We start from the raw sequence: 13,469 nt of genomic DNA on the forward strand, positions 1-13,469 counted from the left end.
TGATGAGATTAAAATTAAAATTATATTTATTAATTCAATTCAAAAACAATCTACATTAAATTACTCGTAAAACACATTAAAAATGAAATTAGCTTCACCCTTAAGAATATTATATTAGCAGCACCTTATCATTATTTGGAAAGTGAAAATACGTAGTATTTTAACAACTTAACTTGATAGTTAATGAAAAACAACAAAATTTTTTCTTAAAAAAACAACTTAACTTATTATGTTGCATATTTTATTTAGCCTCCATGTTTCTATTTTATTGTAGGCTTAATACATCTCCCGGTCCTTTAACTTATTTTAATTTCTCAATGTGGTCCCTTAACTATTAAATGTTTCAATTTGGTCCTTATCTTTGTTTTCGTCATCGATTTGGTCCAATTTTATTAATTTTAAATCCCTAAAAAACAAGACCGTTGGATAAAGGAAGTTCATCATATCTAACCGTGTACCACCAACACCTAACTATCTGAAATTTAATTTTAAAAAAAATATAAATTCATTTATATTAATTAGCATTTTTTAAGGATAAAGCTTAATATTACGTAAAAGTTGCCACAATCATCCTCTTAATTAGCATTTTTTAAGGAAAAAGTAGTAAATTAATTGTCTCAACAAAGATTGTCATTCAATCTGGTAATTAGCGGAATCTATTTAAAAAGTAAATAAAAAATGGATTTGAACGTGGTTGCAAGGTTTTAATTGTCCTACCCAATGCAAGATTAAGTTTTGTTGATTTAGAAGTTTAACGGCGATTAGGAAATCATTGAATCCCTCCTCGTCTTTGTTGGATAAATTCAAAGCACCTACTATTTAAGACCTAAGGATTATATAAATAATGGTGTTTAATCACTAAAACAATTTGGGATATATATATATATATATATATATATATATATATATATATATATATATATATTTGCCAACGTCTGTGTTCTCACATGTTTAGTTGTACGTTGCAATATAAAGGATCATTTCAAGGGAAGGGTTGAAGATATTGATAAACGATGAAGACAGTGTAGATACTAATGTAACATAAGATGTGATCTACATAGAAGTATTTCGTAATTTATCATAACTAATGTTGTCTGTATTATTTTTCAAAAATATGCATGTTATATCGATATGATTAATTTGGATCTATGTTATGTTTATCATACAACTTATGTGAAAACTTCTTTTATTTTGGAATTTTTTTTTAACTAGTATTATGGACAAACGAATTAGTGTTTGTTTGAATTAGTAGGACCCGTGTATCACACGGGTCGATGATCTAATATTTTTTTTTATAATATTGTATCCGCTTCAAGATGAGTATATAGTTTTTTTTTTTTTTAAGAGCAAGATGAGCATATAGTTAAACCGAGTTTAGAGAGCATTTTAGCATCATATAAGAGGCCTAATTTTTTTTCCTCTGAACATCCCGATTCTAAGAAAGTAAAGTACCAATAAAATTTAAGTTTAATTTGCATATGAATTGGACATATGCAATGCTTTAAAACCATATGAATTTATTGACACTCATGAGTAAAAAACATAACAATATGAGATTATAGTACCAAATTGAGAAACTGTATTTATTTTCTAAATAAAAGTTTCCTGATGCAAATAAATCCTGAATTATTAAAATAAAATTAAGGTGTCCAACAACATTACATCATCAATTTATTAAAAAAAAACATTAATCATCAAATCACACTTTTTGCCTTTCACGTTATTTCATTTAATCCTTTGGTTCCTCTTCCTCATAGGATTTCAGCACCATGTCCATGTCATATTGTTTCTGAAAGTAGCGAGTGAGGAACTCCTTGTATTTGTAAGACTTATAAATAGGTGGATTGTGTTCATCAATGAGATCTTTTGTTGGTTCAATGAAACAATCACCTGATGGAGCTATAAAAAAGGCAGCAGTTGTACGAGCTTGATCTGAATTTGTCACAGCTCTATGTTCAGCACTTTTTAGCTTACCATTAGTGAGTATCTGTATTCAATATTGTAACCCATCACAAGTCAACAAAATTTACAGACCTAAATAAATTTAAAAGAGACATGATTGAAATGAAAAAAAAAATGAAAGATTTCCTTCAAGGGTTTGATAGTGATATTTTGAAGTCATTGGAGCCAATCATTGCTATTGAAATCTATATTGAATCTAGAGGATCAGAGGTGCAGAGGATTGAGAAATGATATTTTGTACAACCATTTTCTAATAACTTTTGTGACAACTTTCTCTATCATACTCATATTATAATTTTACTTTATCTCTCTATTGTTTTGGTTTTTGTGTCAATACATAATTTTCTTTGTAAGAGTATGGTTGTCTATATGGTTGTCAATCAAATTAATGTTCAAATAACATTGCTCGAGAGGATTAGAGGGGTCAAGAGGATCTGAGTAGTCTAGACGATCAAAGAGGTGCAGAGGATCAACACCACAATTGTTCACTAGAGAGGATGTGATGCTTAACTGGTATAGTGTATAGTTGTTATGATGTATAAAGTGGCGGAGTCAGGATCATTACAAAATCTGGGCAAAAAATATTTCAACACAGGTTTACATAAGAAATTGCAAGTAAATAATCAAAAAATTTAAAGAAATTGTCCAATTTATAGGGATTTATAAAAGAAATTCAGAGAAATTTACATAAAAAATTGCAAAATATTTGGGTCGGAGCCTGAGCAACGCCCAGGCTTTCCGGGCCTTAGAACCGCCCCTGGATGTATATACTATAGATTATAACAAGTTGATAGAGATTAGTTAGTTGAAAGTTAATAACTAGTTGTCATTAGTTAGTCAGCTAGAGATTAACTCTTAGTTAGCATAACCACCTCTATATATACGGTTGCTACATTATACATATTCTATCTCTACAATCTTCTATCAAAACAATTTACATAATTTTCATTCATACTCTCTCATTTTTCTTCGAAGTTGCAATTCACCTCACATTAGTGTGTAGTTCTTCAACCCAGCATAAACCATCAAAATAATATCCTTAAAATGATAGTAATTGATGACAAATGCATCAAGTGTACCTGCAAGGCGCAGCCTATGTTGATGACAAATGCATGAGGAATGGCATCAACAGCTATCCACTCTCCGTCCTTAAGTACTTGAAGGCCACATATATCTTCTTGTTGTAAAACGGTTATGAGGTAAGCATCAAAGTGTTTGATTACACCAAGTGTTAAACTTGGATCAGGGCATGGTGGATAATGATTAAGTGAGATAACCAATGAGTCACTAAGATTATCATTGTCGAAATATCCACACTCCAAACCAAGCCCTTCACTAATTAAATTCATGATCCTTGAACCCAACTCCTTAATTTTAACTGAATAATTCCCAACACACTCTCTGCAAAAAAAAAAAAAAAAAAAAAAAGATCTTTAACTACATGTGCAAATTAGAGGTGACAAGTGATAGCCCGTAAATAAGTTGGTTATCACATTCCAGTTAGCCCCTATAATAGATAAGTAATGGAATGATTGCAATGTCTTAAACATTTAATCAATGTCTATTTTAGGATTTTATAGTTTTAAATATTTTTAGTACTTTGAAACTAGTAATGCTTGTTTATGATGTTTGATGATGTAGGTTAAGGAATGACTCTAAAGATGTGGGAAGCTGCAGCGTGGATTGAAGATGTATCACTGAAGATGTGAAAAGTTGCAGCGTCCTAGGACTCTAGCTGGGTCGTACATAGTACGAGTGCGTGAGTTCAGTCTCTCCTTGCTTAATGAGGAATAATATGAGTTGTCCTCAATGAATGAAATCCTAGGAAAAATAAAAGAATATGCCAATATTTGATAAGGAGTGATGAATAAGGACAACCCATGTACTATAAAAGGACCCCATGTGTTAGTGCCAAGGTCCGAAAATTCATCATAGAATTGGAGATGCCAGGTTACGGCTAGGGTTAACAAATTTAGAGATATTTTCATTGATATTTTCTAAGTAATAATTAATTGGGTTAAATAAGTAAATGGTCCCCTTAAATATACTAATATTTGATTTTAGTTTCCTTAAAATATTCTTTAGGTTTTTTGTCCCTCCAAATATTTCATCCATGAAATTAGTCCCTGTTCTCAATGTAGAGCATGGACTAATTTCATGGATGAAAATTTTTAAAGAAATCAAAAATCTAAGGAATATTTTGAAGGGACTAAAATGAAATGTTGGTATATTTAGATGATTATTTACTTATTTAACCCTAATTAATTTGAGACAAAAATATCAAATGAGATCTGTATGTAGTTGGCATACATATATTCATGCATTTACCTGTATGTAGTTGGATATTCAGGCCACAAGTGTCATTTACAAGGGTCAAGAGATAAGACAATATATCAGTTACTCTTAGCCCTCATTATAAAGGTTGGATCATCTGCAAATGTAGAGAGTTCTGCATTGGAGGTAACAATTAATGTACAAATTTTATGTATAGCCATTATAATCTCTGGTATGTTTTAAGAGTAGGTGTTGTTTAAAAAAAAATGCATGTTATCAAGAATAACATTTCTGATATATGTTAATAACTAGATGCGCAAAATTTACTTTAACATGACATATATCGAGTCTTCAAGAGAAAAATCATTTTTGCAGCAGTAAATTCTGAATTGAGTCTAATTTACTCTGATATATTGTCTTATCTCTTGACCCTTGTAACTGATATATATTTTCTTGTAGTAATTTACCTGTATGAGTCTAAGTTGGTTATCATGTTACACTTAGCCCCTATATAGACAAGTAATCGAGTGATTGCAATTTCTTAAACATCTAATCACTGTCTATTTTAAGATTTTATAGTTTTAAATGTTTTTATTACTTTGGAACTAGTAATGCTTGTTTATTATGTTTGATGATGTAGGTTAAGGAATGACTCTAAAGACGTGGGAAGCTGCAGCGTGGATTGAAGATGTATCGCTGAAGATGTGAAAGATGTGAAAAGTTGCAGCGACCTAGGACTCTAGTTTGGTCGTACATAATACGAGTGAGTGAGTTCAGTCTCTCCTTGCTTAATGAGGAATAATATGCGTTGTCCTCATTGAATGGAATCCTAGGATGAATAAAAGAATATGCCAATGGGAAGGTAAGATTGGATAAGGAGGGATGGATAAGGACAACCCATTTAAAATGACCAAAAGGTACAACTTGTAGTGGGTGGCCTTGTACTATAAACGGACCCCCGAGTGTTAATGCCAAGGTCGGAAAATTCATCTTAGAATTGGAGAGGCCAGGTTACGGCTAGGGTTAACAAATTTAGAGATCTCATTCTATCTCATCTTCTCCATATACGTCTTTTTAACACCTTTTACGTATGTGTTTTAAAAATAGTTGATAGTGTAATTAAGGTGTATATGATTATTGATAAATTGAGTAATGTTATTTAAACATAAATTTTTTGACAACGTATTCTGATATTATATAAAATGCATCATTTATAACTCTGGATATCACTTGTGTGAGAGAGAGTAAACGTAAACTAATCAATAGTTGAGTTTGTTGATAGTATTAAGGGTTAAATATATTTTTAGTCATTATAAATATATAAACATTTTTTTTTTCTTTGACTTTTTTTTTTTTGATAGAAAATTTCTTTGACTTTTAATCCCTCCTAAAGTTTTCAATCACCATTTTTTATACTTAGTTCTAAGTCAACTCATATGTAACCTTCATATTTTTTAATGAAATATTTTAGAAATGATTAGAATATTATAAGAATCTCTAAAAAAAATAACAATATGAATTTTTAAGCGCAAAAAATATTAAAAAAGTTATTTTTAATTCATGTTTTGTTTAAAAATTCTACATTCTTTTAGAGATTCTTATAGTATAGTATTCTAAACATTCAAAAATATTATTTTAAAATAAGAAGCTTATTCAAGAGTTGACTTAAAAGTAATGATCAAAAGTAATGATGGGAAATTCTTAGAGACTAAGAATCGAAGAAAATTTTTAAGTGGATAAAAACAAAAAATTGATATATTTATTAGGATAAAAAACATATTTAAATCTAGCATTAATAAGTTAATATTTGAAAAATGAAATAAGGTTGTAAATAGTGAAATTGTTATGTCAACTATTTAATTAAGTAGCGGACTAGTTTAATAGATGTTCATTTATATTTTCTAAATAATAATTAATTGGGTTAAATAAGTAAATGGTCCTCCTAAATATACAAATATTTGATTTTAGTCCCCCTAAAATATTCTTTAGGCTTTTGGTCCCTTCAAAATTTTTCATCTATGAAATTAGTCCATGTTCTCAATGTAGAGCAGGGATTAATTTTATGGATGAAAAATTTTAGAGGAACCAAAAACATAAAAAATATTTTAGAGGAATTAAAATCAAATGTTGATATATTTAGGAGGATTATTTACGTATTTAACCCTAATTAATTTGAGACAGAAATATCAAATGAGATCTGTATGTAGTTGACATACATATATTCATGCATTTACCTGTATGTATTTGGATATTCAGGCCACAAGTGTTGCCACTCCTCCAAAGGATAAGCTGGATGTCGAAGAGAGTCCCTCCATAGATGAACCTTATCACATTCATATTTCAAGGTGCTAGAAAACATCTTGCATGTCTTCAAAATCTCCTCAGGATACAAGTCGTGCTTGTATTCATTAGGCTTCTCAAACACCTCCTTGAAAATACTCATTGTTTCCTTCATTTCATCCAACGAGAGACCATGATTGATAACCTATTTTAATCAAAGAAATTTTGGGACTTCTATTAGACATGTGTTGACATGTGTTGCTATAGTATAATGAGCACTAAAATTACTAATGAAAAATATGTAGGGGCGAAAGTTTGAAGAAATATTTTGTAAGAACTAAAAAAAAAACTTACTCCCTCAGTCCTATAATAATCCAGCCATTTGCAACAAAAAAAAATTGTATTTCATTTTTCAATACAATATTAATTACTTTTTTCTCTTTATAACTCTAGTTAATACTACTTTCATCACTCACAATCTACGAAGCATGGATACGGACACCGGACACGACACGGACACCGCGTCGACACATCTAATTTTTTTTAGAAAATCACATAATTCAGTGTAATTATATGTGTCGGTGTCGGACACCACATGTGTTTGACACGAGGATACGCATTATTCGAGGAGTGTCCATGCTTCATAGCTTCAAATTCAATATATACCACTTTGCATTTATGATAGTAGAGAATACATCAATATTTAACAAAAGCACTTAAAACTATTTTTCTCTCTCATTTATTTATGAGAAATGCTAAAACGCACGAAATTATTTGTCGTCATTTTTGTACGAAAAAGTGTATACTTATTATTTAGTTCTTTATCTTAATTTTAATTTGACACAAAGTGACAAACTTTGCCTCTTCTAGATATATCTTATGATAAATCACAAAAATACCTCATTGGTGGTGCTTCTCCAAGTTTACTGTTGTCAGTCCCTGCCTCACCAATGTCATGTAAACCGGTGGATCATGCATGTGCTTTCTTTGGTAACATGGCTTTTTAATACATATTTTTATACAAAAGTATCAAAAAACCAGCATGAAATCCATTACCAAAATAAATTGCATGTTGTATAGCTTGTTGTGTGATTTCGTGTGTAAATTCTATCGTACTGTATAACAGCGCTCTTTATTTATACATTTTTCTTAATACGTATGAAATGAGTAAATGACTCAGTTAATCCGGGACGGTGGGAAATTTAAAATGAAAAACAAAAAATTTAGTATGAATACCTGAAAGAATCCAAACTCCTCAGCAGCCTTGATAATTTGTTGAATTGTTTTGGTTCTATCACCATTTTGTGCTTCACTAAGATCAATTATTGGGATGGTTTTGTTGATTGGGATTTTGAAATTCCCTGGTCTTGTTTCTTGTGGGAATACATAGTCCTCAGGCACAGATTTGATGCTTGACCGGTTTGAAACAAATTTCTCCATATCTCCTTGAAGTAGCTTGATTATGCTTTATTAGTATACAATACACAGTGATATATATAGTAATGGCAAAAACTGAATGTGATGTATCATTAACATCATCATTATTATTAGTTGTTACTTGTAAAAGGTTTTCATCTTTGGATTGGCCAGATTGCTGGTCCCATGGAATTGTGGTGGTTCTAGTGTGTGTATGGTTTGAGGTGCTGTGGCTTTGTATCTACATCTACATCAATGTACTCATAAATGTCACTAACTAATCAAAGCTGGACTCATAAATGTCACTAACTAATCAAAGCTGGACTCATAAATGTCACTGACTAATCAAAGCTGGACTATATTTTTTTTTAATAAATAGGCAATTAGGCCCATGAAATTGTAAGTTTCATCAATTATCCTCCTGAAATTATAAGTTTCATCAATTACCTCCCTGAAATTAACAAAATTTCAATTACCCCTCTGAAATTTCACAACGTTAATCAATTTACCCCTCCGTCAAATTTTTCTGTTAGTGAACATGACGTTTTGCAAATATCCCCCTGAAGTTTTGCACTTATGTGCAAAATGCCCCCCAAACTTAAAAATTTATATTATTTTTTTCTTAAAGACAAACAATTAACGATTCAATATTAAAGCTAACTATTAATTTTGGAGTTTGGAAAAACTACAAGCATATATACATCAAAATAGGGAAAAATGTGTATTTTTAAAGTGACAATAATGGTTATTTCTAATAGACAAATTATTATTTTTAGGGGTTTAAAGACAAATTAATAATCAGTTTTAAATTTATATTTTCTCCTTCACCATCTTAGTCTTTTAACTCCTCCAACTCCTTCAACAATTTGCTCAAACCATTTAAACTACATAACCCCCAATATTTTTATATGATTTGTTCTTGTTTAGACACTTTATAGAAAACTTCATTCTAACTTCTTGTTTGTGCTTCAGGTAGGGACAATCATTCATCGTATACAATCTAGCTCACACCACAATACTATCAGACCGACATATCATATATAGCATATTAAGTAATATTCATGTAAAAAAGACACAAATCATCAACAAATGAAATATGCGATCGGTATGTATAGAGGAACACTTATTGAGAAATGTCAAACACTTAGACATATATTTATTTACCTTTGAAATTAATTCACAAATCATCCCATTATTGTCACTTTAAAAAAAATACACATTTTTCCCCATTTTGAAGCCTATTTTGATGTATATATGCATGCAGTTCTTCCAAATTCTAAAATTAATAGTTAGTTTTAATATTTAACTATTAATTGTTTGTCTTTAAGAAAAAAATATTATAAATTTTTAAGTTTGGGGGCCTTTTGCACATAAGTGCAAAACTTCAGGCGGGTATTTGCAAAACGTCATGTTCTCTAACAGAAAAATTTGACGGAGGAGGTAAATTGATTAACGTTGTGAAATTTCAGGGGAGTAATTGAAGTTTTATTAATTTCATGGGAGTAATTGACGAAACTTACAATTTCAGGAGGTAATTACCTATTTACTCATATTTTTTTTCTTAACGTGAATGTATATTAATGTTTTTTTAAATAGACAAAATGAAAATAATTATTGGATACTCATCCACATAAACGGAGGAGTTAAAACTCAAATTTCTGTTTACAACGTTCAAGTTTAGCAATTTTGAAAGTTTCATCACTTAAACTAGAACTTGTAGACAACATAAATATATTTAATATTTGCTATATTGTACATTATAAATTCAATTGTCAAAGAATTCTGATTGATATGTTTTGTTACTTTTCAAATTTTGTTTTATTGTTTTAGCTTTTTTGTTTTGGGAGTTTGATTTTATTGGCTAAGTGTTTGTTTCTATTATATTATTATTCTGTTCTTTTTATTGTCTTAGTTTTATACTATCTTTTTTTATTTTATTACAAGTTATACTCCTATAGTTATTGCTCTTATTTTGGTTGGATGAAGGGGGTATAACAAAGTTAACCATTAGAGAGAATTAAGAAATCGTGAAGTCTTCAAGTTACTTGAATTATTGGCAATTGAAGTTTTCATGAAACGATTTGAGTCAAAAGAAAGATCAATAGGCATTCAGCCATTTTAGAATCAAACTTTATACAACACATGACACACCTTTGCTATAATTTGCATCACGTATGGTAACCCCATGTGAAACAACCAAAATTCTTCCAAAACATATATGGACATATACTTTTATTGCCATATTTTCTTTTCTTCATAGGGGATTGTGGTTTTCTTGGTTTACTTGGTGTTGTATTGGTGACTTTGATTTCAAAAACGAAGGGGAAGGGTGCACTATAAAAAAAAAAAAAAATAGATATTTCTTCTGTCTTTAAATTATAGTCGTTTAAGATTTATGCACGATTATTAAGGAAATGATTAATTGTGTTGATTTTAAGGGTAAAATTTATATTATTTACTAAAATATCATTATTAATTATAGTTAGTGAAATAGTTAAGTTAGATGAAATTCAATAAATAAAGGTATAATAATGAAAGAAAAAAAATACATGATGCATTGGTATTCTAAAGTGATAATTATTTTAAGAAAAAGAAAAATGATAAAGAGACAATTATCGTGGATATGCATTGGAAAGGGAAGAAGGTGGGTGGGGGGATGATAAAGGTTGTCAAAGTAACCCATAGACAGGGTTCTTAGGTAAATAAAAGCAATTAATATATCCATGAAATTTAAAATTTAATGAGCCACAATTTCATTTCTTTTTTCTTTAGGGGAGTCACAATTTCATCTTATAAAACTTACAATAAGTAATTCCACAAAAAAAAAAAAACTTACAATAAGTAAGTCTATTTTATAATGTAACAAAAAAAAGTCTATTTATAACATCATGTTTTACAATGCATTTTTTTTTTTTTTTAAGGAATCATGCTTTATAATTTTTATTTTTTTTGAAGAAGTTAAATTAGCTTATCCAAATTGATACCGGAGAGAACCATCAGACCAATTCAAGTGGGTTCATGTTTTACAATGTTGTTTCCTTTTTGCATCAGACATGCTAATTGTAAAACATAAATATTTGAATCAATCATTAAGTGTATTTTAACCACTTGATTAAGTGGTTAAACTCATATCCTCATGTAAATCAACGAGAGTGTAACCTTTATAGCCTGACTTGTATCCCAAGAAAAAAGTTTTTCTAGCTCTAGATTGAAGTTTAGTTCTATGGACAGAAAGAGAAGTAGCATAACACAGACAACCAAAAACTTTGAAAGTTGAAATGTCAGGTAATTTGTAGTAAAGAACTTGATAAGGACACTTATGATTAAGGGTATGAGTGGTGATACGGTTAATGAGGAAAATTGCATGAGAAACTGCATAAGATCAAAAAGAGGAGGGTAGTTTGGATTGGAATAAAAAAGTGCTCTACCAACATTTAAAATGTGTTGGTTTTTTTTTTCTACCCTACCTTTTTGTTGAGGAGTAGCAACACAAGATTTTTGATGGATAATGCCAAGGGAATCATAAAAGGTTGGAAGGATAAACTCATGGCCATTGTCTGATCTGACATCTTTAGGAGTGATATAAAACTGGTTTTGAATCATGGCAATGAAACATTGGACATGGTGAGAAACTTCAGCTTTGGGTTCAAGGAGAATAATCCAAAGAAACCTATTATGATCATCAACAATGGTAAGGAAGTATTTGTGACCATGAACAGAAGGTACAGATAAGGGACCCCAAATATCAAAGTGTAGCAATTCAAAATTAGAAGATGCATTAGAATTACTAGATTCAAAAGGAAGATGCTTTTGTTTAGCAAAATGATAGACATCGCAAATTGAATTATTATCAGAAACAATATTGGAGTACAAAGTTGACATCTTATTCACTCTTTGATGAGATAAGTGTCCCAATCTGAAGTGCAATAAGGCTTTATTGGGAATAACAACAATACTTGAATTACAAGAAATTGAAGAAATTGCATTACAAATTTATTGATATGACTAGAAAGATCACTAGCAGAAACTAAAGATAGAGAATGGAGTATGTATAAACCATCCACTTGTTTAGCCAAATCAATCTGCTTCATTGAGAATTGGTCATGTATAATGCATTGAGTATGTGAGAATTGCACAAAACAAGATAAAGAATGACACAATTTGGCTACATAGATATGATTCAACTTAAAGGAAGGAGAATAAAGAGCATTGGTGAGATAAAGCTGAGAACTAAAAGAAACAATGTCATCATGATTAACAAGGATAGAGGTACCATTAGGTAAATTGACATGAACATGCTTAATCTGATAAAATGAAGTAAAAGAAGCTAAGTTGCCATATATGTGCTCATTACCCCCAGAATGTAATAACCAATGTGAGGTAGAAGGAAAAAAACAAGAATGAGTATTCAGATTACCTACAGAAGAAGAAGCAGCAGTGTAATTGGAGGAAACTTGAGGAGAAACACTAATATGGTTGGTAGTAGGGTCAGATGTAGAAGCAGGAACTGAGGTAAACAAATTTGTCTGCTGCAACAAGAAGATAAGCTGATCCATCTTTTCTTGAGACAAACCAGTACTACCAGAAGAGTTGCTTGCATCTGAAGCTTCATTCGAAGTAGCATTGGCCTGTGAAATCTTCTTGTTCACATTAGGATAGCCATGCTTTTGATAGAAAAAGTCAATTGTGTGATTGTGTCTATTTCAAAAAATGCAAAACCTTGATGAAGGTTTAGTGAATGAACATTTACCACGCCCTTAAGGTTTCTTTGCATCATATGCATTAACAAGCACATTATCTTCAGCAAGAGAAGGGAGTGAAAGAAGAGAAGTATTATTACTTTCTTCTTGTAAAACCAAAGAGAAATTCTTATTCAAGGTAGGCAATGGATCCATCAATAAGACTAGAGTCTTCACAGCAAAAAATTGCTTATTGATGCTAGTTAAAAACTGAATGATTTGGTCCTCATTTCTATATGTGTCAGTAACCTTAAGAGCATCACATCAACATTGATGATGACAGTACAATTTGGGAGAGGAGGATGAGAATGTAATTCTTCCCACAAAGCTTTCATTTCAGTGAAATAATCCAACACAAATTTGGTATTTTGCCTAAGATTGTTAATTTAATTCCAGAACGCAAATTGGCAATTCTAATACGATCAATCTTAGAAAAACGTTCCTTCAAATCCTCCCAAAAATCAAAAGCATTATCATGAAACAATATAGTTTGAGAAATTGAATCAGAAACAGAATTAATAATCCAAGACTATACCAAATGATTGCATCTTTCCGAAGCATTACGATTGAGGTCATCATGATCAGGTACAGGTAGAGTTCCATTGATAAAGGGAAGCTTGTTCTTAACACCCAAAGCACGCTGCATTGATCTACTCCATGCAAGATAATTGGATCCATTGAACTTAGGAGACACAATCACCGAATTAGGTCCTTCACTATGATGAACAAAGAAAGCAGAATCAGTATCATTGTTGCTGTTGTTGATTCGAAGCACGAACCATCATTCCAAATCAGAGG

The 13,469-nt window shown here is 30.6% G+C and overlaps 1 protein-coding gene across 1 annotated transcript; it reads right to left on the bottom strand.

Moving 5' to 3' along the window:
- Positions 1-1,556: 1,556 nt before the first annotated feature.
- Positions 1,557-8,147, bottom strand: LOC25484285 (hyoscyamine 6-dioxygenase). Its single transcript, XM_013613058.3, has 4 exons — positions 7,753-8,147; positions 6,471-6,721; positions 3,042-3,363; positions 1,557-1,987 (listed from the first exon to the last, which is right to left on the bottom strand). Exons 1-4 carry the CDS (start codon positions 7,954-7,956, stop codon positions 1,730-1,732), a joined length of 1,035 nt encoding a protein of 344 aa, XP_013468512.1. The 5' UTR covers positions 7,957-8,147; the 3' UTR covers positions 1,557-1,729.
- Positions 8,148-13,469: the final 5,322 nt, after the last annotated feature.

Source organism: Medicago truncatula, chromosome 1 (assembly GCF_003473485.1).
Source record: "Medicago truncatula cultivar Jemalong A17 chromosome 1, MtrunA17r5.0-ANR, whole genome shotgun sequence".
Lineage (NCBI taxonomy): Eukaryota > Viridiplantae > Streptophyta > Magnoliopsida > Fabales > Fabaceae > Medicago > Medicago truncatula.